The sequence below is a fragment of the Lissotriton helveticus genome, chromosome 1_1 (genome assembly GCF_964261635.1).
Source record: "Lissotriton helveticus chromosome 1_1, aLisHel1.1, whole genome shotgun sequence".
Classification (NCBI taxonomy): Eukaryota; Metazoa; Chordata; class Amphibia; order Caudata; family Salamandridae; genus Lissotriton; species Lissotriton helveticus.
The window spans coordinates 1,857,688,011-1,857,711,281 of NC_136057.1; the positions used below are offsets into that span (position 1 = coordinate 1,857,688,011).

At 45.1% G+C, this 23,271-nt stretch overlaps 1 protein-coding gene across 1 annotated transcript in view; it reads right to left on the reverse strand.

Annotated features, from left to right (window-relative positions):
- Positions 1-1,308: 1,308 nt before the first annotated feature.
- TMCO1 (transmembrane and coiled-coil domains 1) overlaps positions 1,309-23,271 on the reverse strand; it is a 203,032-nt gene continuing 181,069 nt past the window's right edge. The window contains exon 7 of the mRNA XM_078641519.1: positions 1,309-2,499. Coding sequence (XP_078497645.1) covers positions 2,401-2,499 — 99 coding nt within the window. The 3' untranslated portion in view covers positions 1,309-2,400. The remainder of the gene's footprint in view (positions 2,500-23,271) is intronic.

A 23,271-nucleotide genomic window follows, 5' to 3' on the forward strand; every position in this document is an offset into this window, starting at 1 on the left:
ACGCAATACTCGTTGACAATCACCATAACGAGCATGCGCAAGCCTTCTTTTTATGTTAATGCATAGATACACCCCTAGCGCGCGTCACCAATAAACGCCCACACCGTAATGCATCGGCACTCGTGGAGAACGATATTTGAAATAGACACCAGCGTTTGAGCGAAACATCACGCGTACCCTGACTTACTTGGTAAGCGCTTAGTACTATGTAATATTGCATGGCAGAGACTTCGTTATGTTTCTTTTAACTTTGGCATGTTAATTCTTATAATCATATAGCCGATAGTCTTGTCACTTTCACTTTTTCGTTTAAACATCCACAGTACCGCATATACACAGCGCCTCAAGCAGGACTAAACCCGGTTTCAAAGCCTGCATCGCAATCTCTCGCTCTTAGCTACATCATGTGCCGGTATTAACAATCATGGAATCGGCACTAAAACATATGCGGTCGGTCACAGGTTTTTTAATCATTAAAACAAATTGGCGCTTCACTATATTTTCCTCACAGTCAACAACGTTTTACCAATACGTTAACCCCTCCCTATCATGTGCACATTCTCTCACCCTTTTACTTTTAAACCGTTCACCTCCGGCATCGTACCACAGAGGATCACTTTGCTAATAATCACTCGTGACTTCACTTCATGTATATTGAACTCCCCTCACTTCATGATGTTATCTTTCATAGAATATCCCCAGATGAAGGCACTTGTTGCCGAAATGCATTGGGAGGATTAAAATAATATGAAGAATACTAATGCATTCTGGGAGTTGAAGTAACCTTTCTGATGATAATTGGATATCTTTTCAACAGAACTGTGATGCAACAGTTCCGATAAAAAACTTATTGACAACATATTAAAAGGAGTTTCTTTATATGGACATTCGTGATCTATCAAAGAAACCTTTATAATAAGGACTATTGTCTGTTGCCCGGGGGGGGGGGCATATCCTGTCTCTATAGGAATGCATCTTAATTCACGTTTAATCACACTCCAGTTCAGAGAGTGATCCCTGGAGCACGACAACTTCAAAACTTCACTCTTAAGGCGATAGTGCGCTCTTTCTCATCCATTTTGATCCTTTCTTTTAAAGTAACACCTCATCTGTAAGGTGAAGCAATACTTGAAGTTACACCGTGTACCCATCACTAGGCCTGGCAGAGTGGACATGTTGCACTGATTCCATTTTAAAAACAATCGCTCATCAAAGCAACTTTTCTTACTTAAGATTATGTTGCTGCATTAAATGAACACTCACTGTCCACAGTCACTTGCAAACGAACCAAGAAAAGAAACAAGCATGTGATTTAAAATAATTATTTTATTCTTTGTACCTTTGTGTTGCGTTGCAGCACCTCCTCGTCCACAAACATTAACTAATGCTCCTTTCCTCCGACTTATCAATTTTTATTAATCCTGCCTGGTTAGAGATGCATCACCTTAAGCACAGCTTTAAAATGTTGTGTTGCATTGGTTAAACTGCCTGCAGTTTGGCAGCATTTTGTGATGAAATACTGAATTACACAAGCTGCCCGGTCGTCCCCTAATGCGATGATGTGTTGAAGCCTTCCCAACTGGGATGTCATGTTATGCTTTTGTAGATCCCATGGATACAGTATTCTGCAGATAAGCCAATGTTCCTGATTCTTTGAACAATTTCAATATTTGCCAAAGTTTTGAAGTATTGGGTTTTTGAGTTCCAAATAAGTAATGGTACACAGCTAGTGAACAGCAGCTTTGAACAAGTAACATCAGGTGTGCACATTTATAAATAAAACTTTTTTTTTTAAACTATAGCTGGAAATCTAAAGACATTCCAATTTTTCAGTAGGGAATTAGCAATAGCAGTTATCACAATATTAAACAAAGGCTTTGAGAGAGCACCTTCCAACCAGTCACTTTACAGTAATGCCTACCTTGAAAAGATAATGTGTGGTGGTTGATCAGCACAAGGAGATGGTGGGTGGATGTGCCTAAGCCTACAATGTAATATTGTATCTACTAACTGTCCCTAGGGCTTAAAAGAGATGGGCCCCAATAACTTTAAGAGGTCTTCTTTGTGTCAGTCGCTATGATGTGGATCGCTGAGAGATGAGCAGTACTTCTAAGTAGCTCTAGCTTTGAGCAACGTTTCTATACCAGATTCCAGTCATGTCACAATCTTAGAAGCACTCTTTTTGAAGGCGGCTAGAATTGTATCAACTGCCGTTTCACTATAATATTTAAGAAGAATTGATAGCAAAGGAGTGCCTAGAAGGATCCGTCAGGCAAGGCGGAAATACTGCAGGTGGACTTGGGGGTGGGAACGAAGCTTATGTTTCTCACTCCTTGCCACAAACAGAAGAGTCTTAAGACATTCATCCTGTAGGAACGCCCATTCTTCATGTTTCCAAGATTACGCAAATTTCCCTGCCTGTGGTGGGGGGCCGAGGAATCCCCCAGCCTGCTTCGTCGCTGCTCGGGACGGAGCTAGGCCTAGCATCTTCTGGATGTTCTGCAATAAAAACAAAATTGCAATAAATGGGTGTGTAGTGCCACTAACAACAAATGCATATCAACTGTACTTAGTGCAGAATAAATGCATCAACTCTGGCACTGCATTGGTAAATATCAGCGAAAGCACAATTAGAACATTTGAATGTTGGGAGCTCTATTGAAAACAATGGAGTGCTCCGGGCTTATAATGGCTGGTATAAGCCTGGAGCTCCAACATTCCAATGTTTCTTTGTTCACAGCTCTGGCTGTGAACAAAGGCTTCAGGGATGCTGAGGGGATTCCAATCCCCTCACGCTCCCAAAAGGCTTTGTTTTTTTTTTTTGTTAGAACATTCTGTCCTCTAGTGACAGAATGTTCTAATAGCCTTATAGCCCTTCGTAGCTGGGCTATACCGGCTATTAAAGTCCCTCTCCCTTGTTAAAGGCCCTCGCCTTCGGCTCGGGCCTTTAACGCTGGAGGGGGCCTTTAATAGCCGGTATAGCCCTCTACGGCGGGCTATAAGGCTATATTAATACACTGGAATGTTGAGATCTCCATGGAAGACAATGGATTAGCTCCGGGCTTATAATGGCTGGTATAAGCCCGAGGCTCCAAGATTTCAACGTTTGTCTTCATGTTTCTCCCTTATTTATTTAGAACATTCTACCCTCAGTGGGTAGAATGTTCTAATAGCCCATCTGCTTCGGTCTATACCTTTTGTTAAAGCCCCTCACCCTTGTTATAGGATCTCGCCTGCACCTCGGGCCTTTAACTCTGGTTCAGAGCCTTTAACAACCGGTATAGCCCAAACAGCGCTCTATAACAATACCCACACAAGATAATACTCAGGGCATGAGTCGAGGGTACACGCGGGTAGACTGGGTCTACCCACTTTTTACAGGGTGGACTCATTCTACGCGGTCAAGAGGTTAGGCCCCACAGAAATATGATCAACTTGTCCAGTGTAATTTTCAGACACCAGGACATATTCAGCAGTGCCTGCACATTGTCTGCTTTCGTTCCGAGCAGCAATGTGCAAGCGAGGAAGCTGCTTATCAGATTCCAGTGGGCCCATAACCAAGACCGAAGTTAAGGGGCCATCAGGTCTCCTTTTGTTGGAAGATCCCGGCTAGGAGTTATCTGGAGTCTCATACGTAGATGCTAATGTGAAAGAGGGGAAAGAAAGGCACAAAGCTTGTACTCATTACACAAATACTTGAGAGGCATGGTTTTGACTTTGTTCAATCCCTATATATGAGATAGAGATGCATGCTCTGTAAGAATGTCCAGTGTGTTGGTCTGTCTCAGTATTTAGACAAATATTTTAAATACTACTATTTGGTTTAATTTATTTTATATCGCTATAGTCCTACTGATCCCATTGCACAGTGTCAGAGTGCTTTACATCACACGTACAACACATTATACATTGACATTAAATCATATCCGTGATAACCAATGTACAGGATGCTTTACATAAGGCAGTGAGGGTTACAATGTGTAGGAGCCACATGTCCTTCATTAATCACAGTATTATATTAGGAGGATTACAATTTATGAACTGCAAGTAACAAAAGGATCTGCATTAAAAGCAGTAACCCACTTACCAATTTACAAAAAATACAAATATCACGTCTGCATGATACAGTGTGCTTTGCATGAGACATATTAACCCTCTATGCTACTTTGATTCTTAACTGAGACTAGACAAAACACAGATCTCACCAGCAAATCAGTTAACCTCCAGAGTGATATTTCCATTGTTATTATTATTCCTTGAGATTTCTGTTGCCGCACATAGATCTCTGCAGCAGGTGCCTTAACCACATAAGATATTTTAAAATGCAGACTTTGCAACAGATTAAGCAGAGCAGATTTACTACCATGTTTCTTCTTGTTGCCAATTTCTTTCTGGCAGGGCATTTAAAAAATAAATGTGTAAGCGGAGGCCCAGATTTTGTGTTGGGGTTGCACCACTTTTTTGGCATAACCCAGGCGCAAAATCTTATATTAAATATTGTAATGCTTTATAATGTACTCATGATAGACCTGCTAAACTTGTGAGTTGTTAAGGTCTGATGCCACTTCTTGTGAGTTCTCTACAGAGATGAACACCTTCCACAGACTTTTTTGAAAGCACAAATATTCAAGCCATTAACAATTTAAAATCCCCTCTTATAATTATATTTGCACTACTCCCCATCATTATAGACTATCCCCACAACACCATACCCAGGGCTGGTCCTAGGACTTTTGGGGCATCGGGGAAAAAGTTAACTTGTGAGGCCCCCTAATTTGCATAAAACATGAAATCGCAGACAATTACATCATAGGAAGTGCCATTGACTATTATTGAGCAACTTTGCAAGAAGTAACTTTCTTGGTGCGGAGATCAGTAAAACAAAAACAAATATTAACACTAATAAATTAAGTGCATATATTTTAAATTTCAATGCACTGGAAATACAGTATATTAGTCACACTGGATGGAAAGGTTTGGCCTAGGTCTCATCAAAACTTATAAGGTCAATCAAAGGTTAACAAATTGTTTTCAGATTTGTGTATTAGATACATGTGTGTGTATGCGGTATTTATGTAGCGCAAACCAAGCTGAAAGGATGCTAAGGACTGTACAGGGTCAAAGACAGTCGAGCAATATCTAAATTGCTATACCATAAAGCCCCTGGGGAAGATGGTTTTCCAGCTGAATTCTATTGTTGGGCTGGACATAATATAATTGATTCCCTATATTCTGCTTTTCAAGAAGCAGAATGAGATAACTCCTTAAATCCTCTTTCTAACAAGGCAATAATCGCTGTAGTCCCAAAACCTGAAAAGGACCCTTTGCTTTGCCCCAGTTACCGTCCCATTTCACTCTGGAATTGCGATATCAAAATATTTGCTAGCATTTTGGCTTCTAGTCTTAAAAAGGTATTACCTTCCTTAATTCACTCAAGTAGGATTCGTTCCAGGACGTTCCTCTAGGAATCACTTATGTACACTGGCGCATACCCTATGTTATGCTAAAAACCTCCCTCAAGACGCATTAGCTTTATCACTAGATGCTGAAAAGGCCTTTGACCGCATAGAACGGGACTATCTTTTTAAAGTGCTCGAACGTTTTGGCCTTGGAAACCAGTTTATTCAGAAAGTACGACTACTATATGATAATCCTTCCGCACAAGTTAATTGTGGAGGCTTCATATCAGAATCATTTCCGATCCAAAGAGGAACAGGTAATGGATGTCAACTGTTCCCACTTTTTTTTCTTTTAGCAATGGAGCCTTTAGCAGCCACGATTCGTCAATCAAAAGCAGTTACAGGCATACCCCTCCCGATAAGTGAATCAAAAGTTTATCTATACGCAGATGATATATTACTCACCTTAACAGACCTCTTTAATTCATTGACATCTTTGCTTCAAATTATAGACAACTTTTCTTCATTCTCAGGTTATAAAATAAATTGGGACAAGAGTGAAGCCTTACCTATTTCTGATGGAACCACTAAAGCGGCTATACACGACTTCCCCTTTCATTGGCAACCCTCACGTCTTAAATATTTGGCTATCTTAGTGAATAAGGGTATGGAAGGTATGATTACAGATAACCTGAACCCACTGATTGTTCAAATGCATTGTGACTTTGATAAGTGGAAAATGTTGAATCTTTCCATGTGGGGTAGAGTTCAAGCTGTTAAAATGGTTACCCTTCCTCGTTTTCTATATACCCGAGGTATGCTCCCTCTCCATATTCCCTTGTCTATTTTGAGACTCGTAGATTCCAAAATAATAACTTTTATATGTGGCTCAATGAAACCTTGTATGGCCGTGACTAAATTAAAGGCTCACCATTCTTCTGGAGGTATGAGCCTTCCATCCACTGAACATTATAACTTAGCATTGCAGATTTCTCAATTGTCATATGTTACTGGGAGTCTCTGATGTTCCGCAATGGGTCCATTTAGAATGCCATTTTTGGTCTTCGGGCTCTGATATTTCTGCACTTTATGGCACTAAAATTGCACGTCACAAACCCACTCCTATCAGCCATGTCCAAATCGTGGCAAACAGCACACTGTTTATTAGCTTTAAACTCCCATATACATGAAAAGGCACCAGCATGGAATAATTCCGTTGTTCGTATTAATAAGAAGGTATTATCATGGCAATTATGGGAAGCAGCTGGTATTCAAACATTAGATCACATTTTTTATAATGGTGACTTTAAAACATTCACACAAATACAAGAGGAATTCGCATCAATCCCTAAAATATAACCAGCTCAAGCAATGTTTGGAACAACAATTAGGTTCACATTCTCTGGTGCTGTCAAATTCACAGATCGTATCATACCTAAATACCTGGGGAAAACATAAAGGAGTGATATCTGGTTTATACAGAGTTTTTACAACACATCTTTTTTTCTCAACCTCGAACACAGACACTACAATTTAAATGGCAGTCACGACTTTCAATTTCTTACACTACTGATGCATGGGAGACAATGATAGAGAATCTAGATAAAGGAGCCCGTGAAGCTCGACTTAAATTTTGTCCATTTAAGATTCTTCATGATTGGCATTGGTCTCCTGCAAGATTAAAGAAAGCTGATTTAATTTCCCATGCCAATTGTTGTAGATGGGATAACACCAACTGTGACTCAGCACATATTATACGTGACTTCCGTTGATTCAATCTTTCTGGGCGTATGTGGGAAAAATCTTATCTTCTACTATGCCTTTACATATTCCGTTCACTCCTGCTGTTATTATCCTCCATGACCTTCAGTTATCTCCAAAACTCACCAAACCCCAAGGTCGTCTTTTTCACACAGCAATGGCCACAGCAAAAATATGTATGCTACGCCATTGGAAATCTCCATCTCCTCCTTCGCAATAAGAATGGTTGACAACTATGTTCCAAACAGCATCACATGAGAGAATAATTTATAATCTTCAAAATCAAACTGACATATTTCTTCGTGTTTGGTCACCTTTCCTGAATCTGAATAGTGGCATGGATATGGATGACAACACTCCAGGAGTGGATACTAATACCCCTTGATCTGACATTTGACAATATACTTTCTTTCTTCCTCCCTCCCCTCCCTCCATCCCCGCCTGGTTCTCGTGCTTTCCTATTATTATACTTATAGTTTTATTGTATTATTGTTTTATTATTATATAATCTTATTATTCTCTCTCTTTTCTTATATTCTATTATTCTTACTATTTCTTATTGACATCTCATTTCTTATTTCTCTTCATATAACTTCTATTGATATGCTCTGTTAGTTCCTATATCAACTATTTTTCTATATTCTATTCAATACTCCTCTCAATATATTTTACAATTTTACAAATAAATTACTCCTCGAGGGCTAAGGAAATTTGTCATGTTACTATTTTCTATATTTGTAGCTATATATAATGTTATTCTTTATACTCAATTTATATATCTATTCAGATAATCTATAATTGATTCTTTAAGACTTTTATATTTCTCATGTATGTTGCTTGCATTATTTAATTATTCAACGTTTCTCACGCCATATTTATTCAATTGTATACCTTACTATTTATCTTTATAGTCGTGTTATTTATTGGTGCATAGTATTTATCATATATGCATTTTCTTTCTTTTCCATATAGTTTGTATATTCATTCATATCATTCAAATTGTAAGTTATTAACGGTATTGTACTTCTGATGAAATCCTCAAAATGTCAATAAAATAATTATAACCAAAAAAAAAGTCAAAATGTGAAGGAACAAGAATGGGAGCGACACGAAGGAGAAGCGTTGAAAGACACTCGTTTATACGGACAGGGCTTTGAATGCAATACATGAGCTAGTAGTGTATAGACAAATACTAAAATATGCACTGAATATTTAAACGCAATTTTATGTAAATTGATGGGAAGATGCAATGAAATGTTAAAAAAAAAAAAGCCTCACTCTTGGTGTAAAACAGCCTCACTAAGAGCGAATCCATCCTTAATTCTATACCGTGTCGTGGCCCAGCTGCCCTTCGGATAAATGCGGTAAGTATCATTTTAAAAATAAATTAATTTGGAAACATTAATCATCGTTTGACGACTCACTTGACTTGCACCGGTAAAGACAGAGCGAACTCAGACTGCAAACGGTTCCTGCCACAAGGTGGCACTGTTATCACAAGTTGAGGAAGCAAGGGCTTAGGTACAACGCCCTCTGGCAACAAGATACAAATTAATAACATTGTGATATGGTCATCCCTTTTCAGTTTCAAAGAAGTTGCACCGTACGGCATTCACGGCAGAAAAGTTTACATCGCCACCCACTGAAACACCCAGTTGCTGAAAAACGTTTTTCGGATCCAAAGTATGCCACAGCATCTAAGGAGACTCAATTGGTTAAAGCACCCGCTGCAGTTATATTTTGGTAAAACAAGGTCTTGTACTGAAATCCTAGTATGGCCCACTCCGCCTTTTATGTTCCCGAGATCGAGAAAAAGAATGCTAGTATCAAGCTCTGTAATGACATGGGATCTTTATGGCGCTATAAACAATCTACCTTCCATGCGCTATTTAAAAACAGTATTCCTATGAATAAAAGCAGATTCAGAAATCTCGTTCATTCGACAGATGCGGAGCTTTCCCAGGTTTGAACATAGCACACAGAATACCAGACACATGGCTGCGTTACCGCCAACAGTGGCCTCGGCTCACGTGTTCAAACCCTAGCAATGCCGACTCGGCATTCAATCCTCCGAGGTCAGTGATTGGGCAATAAGAACACCTGTTTTTAAGAGTTCTTAGACATGGCCACAGCGGGATGGATATGGATATGGATGGAGATAGATATATATATAGATATATATATATATATATATATATATATATATATACACACACACACATACACACATATATATATATACATATATATATATATAAAAAAGACAAGTTACTGTTATTGTAAAGTTTGGCACCAACAGTTGCCGAACGATCAAAAGTTCCGTTGCAGACTTAAACGCTCAGCTTTGTACCCACCACAAAGATTCGGGATTTATGGAACCCCTTAGATTGCGGACACTGAACGGGGACTGGGTGCTCACGGCTCGTCCGAATGATCCTCTGCATCTCAGGCGGATGACAAACTATGTGCCCTACTCCATTATCGGCAATGTCATGTCGAGGTTTACAACAGTAAAATGTGAGTTTCTCCAACAGGAGGCACTGTACAGCTCTCCGGGCGGTTTCCCAGCAGGGGCGCAGGGTTTACATGCGAGTAGCTCACACGTGTCGGGGTGAGCTCCCCCCTTGCATGCGTAAGCCCAGGCTTTTATGCTGAGACATAGCACTGCAAGGAGCGGACTGGGCGCCAGGAGAGCTTTGACTCTTTGAAACTCGAATCTCGGATATGCGGCCGAGGCGTAACTTCCATCGGTGCAGCAGGTGAAGCGGTACCGGGGCGCGAGGGGCCTACTGATCCCTGGTAATTGCTGTATTTCACATTTAAACAGCGGTTGGGCACTCCCTATCTTGCACTAAGACCCACCACGACACACTGACTACGTGACTGATTTGGGGAGATGACTTTTGGTGGTTGAACAAGTTGGCTCCTTCCGAGGGCAACGCTGGTTTCCAAAAAACATGACAGAACGATAAAGTTAATGCTTCCCAGCACGACTATCAGAGCCAAGGCCGGAAAGCCACCTTGCCTGTCCGACAAAGTAGGGTGCAATGAGGTGATGAAGGAATGGACATCTATTCCCAAGTTCTGGAAAGACCAGGTGACGCGACCCACACATAGTGCTCGGTTTCCAGGCAAAGTTATGCCAACCCCGAGGGCACAAAAAACCAATAAAGTGGAATTTCCCGGCAAGGCATCGCGCACGCGGTCTGTTGTCCACTCTCCATTCACTGCTCCCTGAAGTGGAGCGCAGGAACTACGCTCTTCCCGCTCCTTGGGAAGGCGAGGAGAGGAAGGAAAGGAACCAGCGTGCGAGACGGATTTGACCCCGGCGGTGGCGTGCCAGAAATAGACTTTCCACCACAGCCTAGACTTACTGTTCAGGACTCGCAGGTTCCAAGCTTCAATCCACGACACTTGCAGGAATCTAGGCGGCATGAGCGCAAGGGAATTCAGGAGCCAATAAAACAATATGTATGTATGTACTGGTTATAGTATGAACGGGAACAACAAGGCGCTATACATTGCTGGGGTCCCTAAGACGATACAAGATAAAGTACGATATCTGGACGTTACATCTCTCAATGCAATAAAAGTGGCGTTTCATATACTTTTAATGCATTGCGCATATTTATGCATTTGATTTATTAGTCAGAAGGCGATTAAGCAATTTAGCTGCAACCACACACTTATAAGTCAAGTACCGCAACTGAGTTTCGAACCATGGTCTGCAGAATGACTTCTACTGAAAGCTACACTTCTAAAATTTAACTAGCACTCAATGACTTATTGGCGTTAGACACATCAGAAAGACATGTAAGCAGCCTTTATGAACAAGTTCCTTACCTTTGGCAATTCCTTATCTGGTAGACAATCTATCTAGCTGCACATTTCTTACATCAGAATATACTCAAGGTGTCAGACTGGATCCGGATACTATCAAGAAGTAGCCCTGCATGTCGGTAGGTTGTGTGGCCCGGACTGTTCCCATTGGGCGCAGAGTCAAGACTGATTGGCATATGGCATATGGCTGGGCCTAAACTGGAAGGGCATGGTGAGCAAAAAAACGATGGATTTAGGCCCAGGTCTCTGTACTGGGGTGAATGTATGACATTATTCTGTAATTCTGCCCATCAATTGTTCTTTTTGAGTCTGCGTCGGTGGCATCGTACGTGCCGGAAGTGATGTGCCTGGTGCCTCTATAAGCGCCACTCCAGTGCTCGGACATCAGTTACTTCTAGCGACTCTCAATGCCAAAAGCGCAGACCCAGGAAGATTGCTGATGCACTGGTGTGCATTGCTTTGGGCCTTAGAAGGGTGACCCAATAATGAAATCAGTTCGCAGAGCTGGGAGGCTGAGAGAGTCGGTAAGTAATCTGCGGCTAGTTTCTCTACCAGATTACCAAATGCAAGTAACTTGTTCATCTGATAGAGGTCATACGGCTTGTACCTCATGCGGTAAAACCGCGCATTTGTTGGATAACAAATGTCAGAATGGTGAAAGTCTGATTCCCTGCACCCCCTTAGGAGACGTTGGTCTATCGTCCTGCTAGCTCAAAGTGCACAATTTGCATCCCTCACCTCACAGTGTAACCAATGCATGTGCAATCTTAGAACCCAAGGAATCATGGCAAAAGACCTAGAACCCTTTCGTTTTAATTCTATTATACCCAGAGGAAATACGCAAGAAATACATAATCTGCAGTTCCAATATTTATTGAAGCAGTGGGATTCTTGAGTAAAAGTCGTGCGCTGCAATTACGAATAGAATGAAACATATTACCATGATTAGCAATACAAGAACAGTGGAGAGAATGAACAAATCCACCATTGTGCTAAAACAATGATTATGTGCTGGCATATCTGTAGTGTGATATAGCATGCTCTGACCCAACACTCCCTAACCTAGTTTGACCTAGGGTGGGTGATCTGCAAAATAAATCCATGTCGGGTGATCCAACTCTGCCATTACCTGTTTGAAAATATGTCATCAGGCTCTGTCTTGGTGTAAAGCGGGACATCTCTCGTGGAGGAGACAGGAATCAGCGGAGCTGTAATTCCGGCATGCTACAACCACGAAGTGTCCGCAGAGTGCTCCTCCGATTTTAACGAGGAAGTACATTTGTATATATAATAAATAGTGCCCATACAGGCATGCAGAGGTCTTTGTCAGGCCGCAATTGTTTATGTGAGCTAGATAGTGTGGTCGCCTAATAAATAATAAGCCATGACAATTGTGCAGTGAACTCTATACATCGTACTGAATGCTCAAGGTGTCATGATTGTGTGCCTACAAAGCTGAAATGTAAGCAAATACTTTTTTCAGAGAATTCTATCCTGCACTGACACGTACACAAATGTATGTCAAAAGTCACTGTGTCGCAGAGAGGCGTTAAGAAACGTTAACACAAAGATGGCGTCATTGATAGCCAGACTATTTGATTATGGCGGAGGTGCACATCACTGAGTATTGTGGGTAGGCTTTATAATGGGTTAAAAGTGAGGTTGGGTGCTCCGTCAGGTTACGTATCCGTCCTGTTACGTTGTGTCATTAACACTCAAGTTGTGCATCCATAGGATATGAATGCATCCCTGAAATTGGGCACACCATCTGTTCTTTTGAAAAAAGACTCCACAATTAGATTGACGTAAATTATTGTACTTTATTTGTTTCCAACTTGGTAACTCGATATTTTCATCATATCATATCACTTTAAATTTCATTCTATTGTTAACATGTCCAATATATTTCATCAGTGCTCCGATGCATTTCGGGCATCCATGCCCTCTATCAAGGAGCTCTTTAGAGTCGTAAACTTCTGCTCCGCTTCTCTGTCCGTAGAGCACTGGGCACTCTATTTAAAACACCTGAAAACATAGCCAGGCCACGTTACAGAGACTTTTAGATGCAGATTACTTATCTTACAATAGATACCAAAGAGGTAGGTTTGCGAACAGATTAGACCAAAAAATCCTGCAGGACTGAACAGGCAAAATGCCCATCACAACGGACCTGACTGTCCGGACAGTAATGTTTGGTGAATGTGAGCGATGATGCCCATGTTGTTGCCTGACAGATTTGCAGGACAGGGACTCTGCAAGCTAATGCAGTGGCTGCAGCCTGGAATTAGAGTGCAAGCCGTCACAGGATGCTTTTTTGCCAATGTGTAGCAGGTCTTTATGCAGAGCACTTTCCAGCGTGAGTTGTTTGTTTCCGCACAGCCCTACCTTTCTTCGTTCTGACATAACCAATGAACAGTTGATTGTCCACCCGGCAACCTCTAGTACAATCAAGTTAGAACGACAATGCTCTTTTTGGGTTCAGTTAGTGAGGTCTCTCCTCTTTGGAAGGGGCAGGCGTAGCAAAGAAGGTAGGCACTGTGATATTTTAGCTTACATGAAAAGGTGTCACAAACTCCTGTAGGAAGGAAGCAAGTGATCTGCAAACCAGATTGTATGGCTAGAATGTTGTGTAGGAAGTGTGCAAAGAGCGCTTACAGTTTGTTGACCATCCGTGCTTGATGTCAAGGCCACCAGTAAAACTGTTTTTAAGGTGAGTAGGCAGAGTGGGCAGTTGGGTAGCGGCTCGAAGGACGCACATATGAGAAATGTTAAGACTAGATTGAGGTCCCACTGGAGTATGAGGAATGGTCTTGGAGGGAACAAATGTTGATGTCCATAGAGAAAACGGGCCTCAAAAGGTGGCTTAAATAAACAAGCATTTACAATGCAATGGTCTCAGCATCATTAAAGGTAGAGCTATTGGCATTGCTCATGACATTTCTTTTTTTTTTTTAAATCATCAATGGCATTGTCATTTAGATTGCCAATAGCTTAATATTTAAATAAATGGCAGTGTCATTTACAATGCCAATAGCTACACCCTACACAGCGCTCGACAGCACTCTGCCCTAGACAGCACACAGCACTCTGCCCTAGACAGCACACAGCACTCTGCCCTAGACAGCACACAGCACTCTGCCCTAGACAGCACACAGCACTCTGCCCTCGACAGCACACAGCACTCTGCCCTCGACAGCACACAGCACTCTGCCCTCGACAGCACACAGCACTCTGCCCTCGACAGCACACAGCACTCTGCCCTCGACAGCACTCTGCCCTCGACAGCACACAGCACTCGACAGCACACAGCACTCGACAGCACACAGCACTCGACAGCACACAGCACTCGACAGCACACAGCACTCGACAGCACACAGCACTCGACAGCACACAGCACTCGACAGCACCGCCCATTGTCATTCTGTCTGGGCTAATTGCCACATACAGAATGACAATGGGGCAGTCTGGGGTGTTAAAAAGGGTATGCAACCTTTACCACGCATCTTTTACCACGCACTACCTTTACAACGCAGCTTTCACAACGCAAACCATTACAACGCATTGCTGTGGGGGGCGCTCTAGGATAGGGAATAAGTTTAATTTACTATCCAACTCCTTCCCTAGTGTCCACGGGGACTGGAGTTGGAATAGTAAATTAAACTTTTCACTATCCAGCCCCCCAAACAGAAATGCGTGGTAAAAGTTTGCGTTGTAAAAACCGCGTTGTAAAGGGATGCGTGGTAAAAGTATGCGTGGTACGTCATACATCCGTTAAAAAGCATGTGGTGGCCTCCTCCTGCCTCAGTGTACAGCAGGGCATTCGGTTAGATGAAAGGTAAAACGCTAATGCTGCAACGTTAGAAAACAGTTCATTTAAAAAGCCAGTAAAACAAGTTAAAAAGAACGGGTTATCGTTATTTCACTGTCTCCTCATTTTAGAACTGAAGTATTTTCAATATATTCAACAAAGCCATGGTTGCTGCTTTTTTATTTTAAGGAACTAGCAACCATTGACAAGGCCAATAGTCCTGGCTTGTTGTTGGTGTAATGATACTTGCTGTATTAAATATCTGGATGCAATGACTGAAATAACATAATACCAGTCGGGCGCAACACTATGCTAAGCGCAGATTTTTAGCCTATGTGTTTTAAACCACGCTCTTAATTACATCAAACACCCCCTTTGAAGAGACCCCCCCCCCCCCCAGTTTTTTTACACCACTTAAAGCCCTGGAAACACCACCATGTCACAGTCACCTCGCATCCTGGCACTGTGCATCATGCATGACTCATGACTTCTACATTTTCAGTCTGCCTATGTGCAGGGGCATAGTAAACTATCCCCCACCGCAGCCCACCCCTTGCTTTAGGAACTACAGCAAGGTGAAGTTCTTGATGGGCCTCTTCTGTCTGCAACTCTGCAGACAAAGACTCAGCTCATAATGTGAAAGGGTGGGTGAGTAAATAAGTGAAGGAATGTGTGAATGGTTGCATGGATTACTGAAAGGATGAATGGATGAATGAAAGGGGGAATGGATAGATAATGAAAGAAAGGAGGGATGATGAGTGAATGAGTGGAACTATGGATGAGAGATAATGAAAATAGATGGATGTATGGGTGGAAGGGTAGATGGATGGGTAAAAGGGTGGATGGGTGTGTGAAAGGATGGATGGGTGGATGAATGAGTGAAAGGGTAGATGATGGACGAGTGAATGGGTGGATGGATGAATTGATAAGTGAAAGGGTGAATGGATGGATGAGTGAAAGGGTGGATGTAAGGATTGATGAGTGAGGTGAAAGGGTGGATGGATGAGAGGGTGAAAGGATGGATGAGTAATAGGATCAATGGATGGATGAGTAATAGGATCAATGGATGGATTCATGAATGGATGAGTAGATGGGTGGGTGGATGGATGGCTGGATGGGTAAAAGGGTAAATGGCTGGATGGGTGAGTGAATAGATGGATGGTGGAAGAGTGGATGGATGACTGTACGGAAGGATGGGGTGAAAGGGTGGGTAGATCACAGCCCTTAGTACCCCTGAGCAGAAGGGACAGGTATGTAAACACACATTACAAACGCTCTGGTATTACTAAAAATCTACATTTTGGCAGCACCATTTTATTGTAAAACGAATTGAACATTTTGCATCAGTCTATCTTATACTGTGTGTAACGCAAGTACAAAGTAATGACTTGCATAAACACAGTGCTTTCAGCCACAGGCTCTGGCCTCGTAGCACTAAAAATACACGTCACTATTCTCCAACCAAGATTCGATGGCTCAGCTCGTGCGTTCTTCAAGCACAAACAATTTTTCAGGAAAAGAAGTGTCTGCCTACTACTGTCTGCCTACAGCGATCACAAGAAGGGGAGCTTTACGAGAGAGAAGTGCCTGGAAGCTGGACAGAGGCGCGGATGTAGGCATGGCTGCGGAGGGTCTGCGGCCCTTCAAACCAGTGCCAGCCCCACACTGCCAACCCGTGCCAGCCCCACACTGCCAACACGTGCCAGCCCCACACTGTCAACCCATGCCAGCCCCGCACTGCCAACTCGTGCCAGTCCTATACTGATAAACACGTCTATCTCTGCCAGCCCCACACAGCCAACCAGTGCTAGCTCCTCACACTACCTACAGCAGCAGCTTCCCATGCCGCCCACCTGTGCCAGCTTCCCAAAGAGACCATCTGTGCCACCTCATTGCACTGCCCACAGTGGTCACTCCTCACACGGCCCACCAGGGCATGTTTTTTACTATGACCAAGAGGCAGCTTTTCACACTGCCCACCTGTGCTGCTCGTCCTACTGCCCAGCATTTCTTGGTTCTCACACTGCCCATCTGGGGCAGCTACACAGGATGCCAAGCAGCGCCTTCCTCCCACACTGCCCATTGGTGCGCGCCCCTCACGCTACCCTTTCTCATACTCCAAACTTACTGTGGATTCTGGTAGGGAAGATCAGACGTGATGACCATTCAGTCCGTGGCCTCTCTGCTGAGGTGGCAGCAAGTGTGTCCACCTCAGCAGTGAGTCTAGATGGACCCCCAGCTGCTCCCTGTTCTGCACCCTTCGCTGCTATGCCTCCACTTGTCACCCGCCCCGGGGGCCTCTGGCACTATGTCCCAGCAGGGACCAGAGGGAGCGGTGAAGTGGGTGGGTGGGTGTCACATGCCCTGACACAGCCACCCACCCCTCTGGTCCTTCCCCCACTGCAGAAGAGACTGCCTTACAAGCAGGACCAACAGAATTACGCGATTCTGGGTCCCGGGCCTTTTCTGCACAATAATGGGTTTGCCACACAATCACCAACAGATGTACGACTTGCAAAGTTAAACTGACAGGTGTCTGGCACCATAGGGGTAAATATCGGACAGGACAGAATTACTGTGTGTAATAAAGGAAAACACGCGGACATAACACTGCCACAATAAGTGCTGCAATACGCTACATTAATTGCACGCTATGAAGTCCATGCCGCATAATTTGACCCTGTAATGTTCATTGGCCCCGGGTATACGGTGACCCGGCTTGCCAATAGACCCTCCAACATGTCCACATATTTATTTGGTAACGCGACATCCTTCCAGCTAATATTCACAGAGGCAGGTTAAAGCATTGATGGAAAGATTGGGTTGGACGATGAACTCCCAGCGCGTCTGGGTGAAGGGTCAATGACCCCACGACCTCTGCACCGGATGTAGAGAATCTGAGGGCCCAAACTAAGGCATCACTAGCCGAATGCCGAAAAGCTTCCACGATTAGGAGGTCGAGACTGTTGGCTCGGTCAAGTCCACGCTGGTGACGTGTGCGACCGGGGGTGACCCACTCCAGAAACAGTTTATTAATCCGTCTAATGGAGGGCCATGAGGCCATCACCCAAGTCCTGGGAAGTAAAGCAAAAATACAGGAAGAAATACGGGTGCATTGCAGGCGGCGTGCCTGGGAAACCGGGCTCGAATCATTCCCGGCTCGCACATTGAAACCAACAGTGTGATCCTGGTCAACCACTTCATCTCACCGAGCAGTGCGTTTTTAATTGGCAATTTTGGGAACATTTAGAAGAGTATGTGTGTACCATAAAATGCATAATCTCTAAGAGAGGTAAATCGCTAATTATATCATTGCGTAAGTAAAAAAAAAACTCCTGTTTGGCGTCTGGCAGCCCTATCGGGGCCCTTGCCTGTATAGCTACGTTTAGAAATGATTATATTGAAAGATACTGGCTGCAACATTTTTTATATAAATGTACCAATCTTAAATACCATGTTGAACGAATACATTAAAATATCCTTGAGTCCTACACCTTTAGAAATGATCAGTTACGTGATCGCGCTGATTTATACAGCGCCACGCAGGCGCAGTGCCTAGAGGCGATAGCCTTTCTGCTTCTAACCTCATCCGGGACTTGGATTCCAGACATACTGGCCGCACATCGATTTCTGCAGCAGGTGCGTGGATCAGTGGAGGCATTTCACTCTGGGAGCTGCTTTATGTAGCGCCTCGCGGCTTTCGGCGCTAGTCACGCTCCGACATTTGGGATACAATTATTTGAAAAAGCGTCACGCAGAGGGTCAAAAGGGGCTGAACGAGCTGTGCATTCCACCCTCGCACACAAACCTCTTCACCACGTGCATGGACCAACTGAGCTGATACTCCACGCCCATCACATGTGAAACATAGCGCCTCGCAGGTCTTACCCGAGGAAGGTGAGGGATTTGCCGGTCTCCTTGTTCCACACCGAGGGGCAGCTCATGGTCGCTGGTTCCCCGTCTCCTGCAGGGCCCCCGCTCTAGAACCTGTGCTCTGGAGTAGGCACTGTGTGTCCAGGCGCTAGAACCCGTGCTCTGGAACCAGATCCGTGCCTCTGTCCTGCAGCATGCACCCAGTATCTAGGCGCTAGAACTCGTCCTCTGGAACCCGCACCCCGGATCTGCGCCCAGGAGCATGCGTCGCGTGTCTAGGCGGTGGAACCCGGATCTCCGCCCAGGAGCTTGCGCCGCCTGTCTAGGTGCTAGGACGCGTGTTCTGAACCCCTGTCCTGATTTCCGCTATGGAGCCCCGCCCTCTTGAACCCGTGCTCTGCAGCCCGCTGGTACCACGCTCTAAAACCCGGGTCCCTCGGAGGATGGATCCCGCTGACGAGGCGAGGCTCTGACTGCCCCTCTCCAGTGCAGACTCCATGGCAGGGGGATGCTGCAGCCAGTGAGGAGGCAAGACCGCCGGGGGGGGGGACACAATCAGGCACACTGCGAGCTCGCTACGGCGTGGAGGCTCTCCTGCACATGGCCGCTGGAGAGGGAGGGAGGGGTGGGGGCCCGGGGGAGGCGAGAGCGCTACGGAGCTACAGGGACAGAAGGCACAAAAAACCGGGACAGAAGCTACAGGGACAGAAGGCACAAAAAACGGCAAGAAACTGGGTCAAAACAGCAAACAGGGGAAAGAAGGCAGAATAAACTCACCTCATATCCTCGGTAGACACAGCAAAATGGCGGCCGCCTGCTCCTGTCTTTTTTGGATTCGGGGGCGTGGTTTTGCTGTCCTGAGTGACGGACAACGTCACGAGCTAAAGAACAGCAAAACTTACGCCCCCGAATCCGAAAAGGACGGGGCTACATCGGAGTGACGCTTCTCTCCTCCAATGGCTGGCCTCCGTTTAGGAAGCCAGCCAATGGAGGAGAGACGGGGCAGGGAGGCGGGACACATATCGCTACTCAGCGGCATTAATTCTCAGACCACAGACTGCGCAAGCGCAGCCTTTAGGCCTTCGACCTAAAAAAGATTGGTCCGGCAACCAAAAGAAAGCCGAAATGGCTGATAAGTAACCTTTAACAGTACCCAGAGCAGAGCTACTGGGTAATGTAATGTAAATGTATTTATAGAGCACAAACTCATGTCCGAGGGCCTCGTGGCGCTATCAGAGGCTGGTCTGAGGCAGATCAGTAGGGAAAAAAGGAGGCTTCTTGCTGAACTTAGGTGTCTGCTAGTCTTGCGAACTGTTGGGTTGGGTTCTCTGCTAGGCCAGAGAGAAAGAACAAACAGTAAAACTTGGAATAGGGGTGCAGCAAAAGGTCGATGGTCATGGATGCACACCATGCCACCAATTTGTCCCAACGGCAGGCTCGCATGGTCTTGGTGTAGGGACACCTGGTACCAGAATAACATCACATACTTCGGGAGGAAGGTCGAAAGCGGTCAACTGTTGCCCCTCAATCTCCAGACAGGAAAGTGGAGGGTGTGCATGTTCAGGTGCAAGAACTTCCCCTGCTGCTGACCGAAGGCCCTCCTGAAGGGGCAGCCTGATCGGAGGACCTATAGTCATGCTCAGGAGTTCTTGATACCATAATCTCTGTGCCCAATCTGGGGCCACCAGACAGACTTGGGCTTGGTTGGTCCTGATCTTCTTGAGAACTCTGAGCAGGAGTGGTATTGGAGGAAAGGCTACCAAGAAGGCGAAGTTCCACTTGAGATGAAAGGCATCACCAAACTCCAGCGCGCAGATTTGATGACACTGCGCACGCTTGGCATAATCTGCCAGGCATCGATAGCGGAGTTTGTGCGCTCTGGCGTGGAGAGCCTGCTAGATGTTGAACCACCAGGGAAATGCTCGGACGTTTCAGCCCTGTTCAGATTTGTACGGCCTCTTGACAAAGGGTCCATGATTCCACCGGTTTGTTGCAGTCTAACATGGCGGTGTTGTTGTCCTTGAACACCTGCACCAGCCTTCTCCTCATCAAAATAAGAAAGGCTTTTAATGCCAGATTGCCCGGAACTCCAACAAGTTGATGTGGAGTCGGACATTGCCAGAGACAGAGACCTCTGATCTCCACCTCTTATGTGGCCACCCCAGTCCGGAAGTAACTTATCAGCCACCACAGTCCGCTCCAGTTGTGAAAGGGAAAGGGGTCTGCCGCTGATCTAATCACGGTTCGCTTGGCACCACTGCATTACTTTTGCAGTTCCCTCCGAGGTCTGGACCAGATCAGCGTTTCCCCATATACTGTGCCCAGTGGATCTTCAAGTTTCACTGCAGAGCCTGCATGTGTCACTAGCAGGAGGCTATGGAGCCCAACAGCCTCAGAGTCAGTTTCACCGATATTCAGGATAGGGACTGAAACATCGTAATCAATGCCTAAATATCCTGGACTAGCCGTTCAGGACAGGCCCAAAACTGCACTGTGTCCAGAACAGCTCAGACAAAAAGGAGAGGGAGTCAGGTTTGACTTCGGCACACTGATAATGAACCCCAGCAAATGCAGGAGCTCAGCCGTAGTCTGGAGAAGAGAGAACTGCCTGGCGCAAGCCCACTTCAACAGCCAATTGTCGAGGTGGGGAGGGACTGGAACCCTTGGCCTCCTCAGATGTGCTGCAACCACCATCATCACCTTGCTGAACACCTGGGGGGAGCGGGTAAGGCCAAAGGGAAGCATGGCAAACTGAAAGTGCTCCTCGCCCACCGTGAACTGCAGGAAACATCTGTCGGCAGGCAGGACAGGAATGTGGAAATATGCATCCTGCTAGTCCAACACTACCATCCAGTCCCCAGGGTAGACAGAACCTGAACTAAGGTGAGAGTTTGGAATTTGTCCTTCAGGAAGAATTTGAGAATGCACAGGTATATAGGATGGAGAGGGTCTGTCCTTTTTGGGGCACCAGAAGGTAACAGGAATAGTAACCACAACCTACTTCTGATGCAGACACCCTTTTGATGGCCCCCTTGGTCAAAATGGCCGACATTTTTTGAGAGCAAGGAGAGGTGGTCCTCTGTCAGCAGATTGTAAGTGGCTGGCAAGGGTGATGGGGATTCCAGGAAGTGGATGGAGCAGCCCCTCTGGCCGATTTGTAAAACTCACTTGTCAGATGTTATGGACTGCCAGTGGGGCAGGTGATAGTAGATCCTGCCCCTCTACTGGATGCTTGTGCTGGAATAAGGGTAAACTAAGTGGATTTGGAGTTTTTGGCTGCCGGAGGGGTGGTGGACTGGCCAGACCTCTGGATAGGTTGCCTTGATGTGGTCTGTGGAAACCACCGCAATGAAAAGGCAGGGAAGCCATTTGGCCTTGGTGGCTGGGTATGAAAGAATGCAGCTGGTAGCAGTTCCCGTAGCTTTGGAAGGGGCGAAAGGCAAACTGGGGTGGACGGGGTCATGGATAGACCCAAAGACCTGGTTTTAGCTGTGCTGTCTTTAAAGCGATTCGGTGCGGAGTCTGCCTTTTCGCCAAAAAAGCAGGAGCCATCCAAGGGCATGTTCATAAGGGAAGCTTGGACATCCCTGAAAAGCCATTGGTTGTCAATCAGGTGTTGCATCCGAGTGCAACTGGCAGCGCAATCACTCTACCCAGCGAGTCAATCGCGTCCACCCCACATCAGATAGTGATGCATCTCACCAATCAGCAATTGCGGAGTGATTATGGCTTGGGCCTCCGTCGATACCCAAGCAGCACTTGCATGACACAGTCCCACACCATGTGGGTGTATCGGCCCAAAAGGCATGTGGTGTTCACGGACCGCAGTGCTAGGCTGACAGAAGGGAACATCCTCTTGCCAAAAGGTATCAAGCCTTTTGGATTCCCTATCCAGTGGAGTGGTGGGGAATGCACCAGGTTTAACATTGGAGATGAAGGATTGGACCAACAAGCTCTCAGGTGTAGGGTGCTGGGTGAGGAAACAGAGGGGTCCAAAGAGCAGGATGACTGGCAATTGTCCTGTGCATAAGAGCTCCTGTACAGGACTTGTACCATGCCCCAAGGAGGACACCTTTAAGGGCTAAAATGAATGGAAGTATGGGTTCTGAGGGGGCAATCCCTAGCTGAAGCACCTTATCAAAACAATTGTCTTGACTGCCAGTGAGGGTAGCTGAAGGTCCATTACCTCAGCCATTCTTTGCATCACCATAGCAAGAGAGGTTTATTCCTCCGTAGTCATGGTTGGGAACCCAGCTGAATGATGAACCATTTTTTAGACCAGAATGTCTGTTATGTTTACTGAAACGATCACATGGCTCTGACCTGATCAGCTATTTTGGAAGTATTTGCATTACTGATGCTAGAAAGAATTCCTCCCTCGTTATCGTACATAGGGACCACTTTGGAGGACCGGGCTGGGTAGCCCTGGTGATTAGTATCACATATCAGATTAATTCATTCACAGGAGAAGTTCTTACTTGGTTTTAGTCCCCCCTGTTTTTGTATATAGTACATGGCTGTCATATTGTCCGTCCGGATTAAGACCGCTTTGTTTTGTACTAGCAATTGAAACGTTTTGAGTGCTAGGAA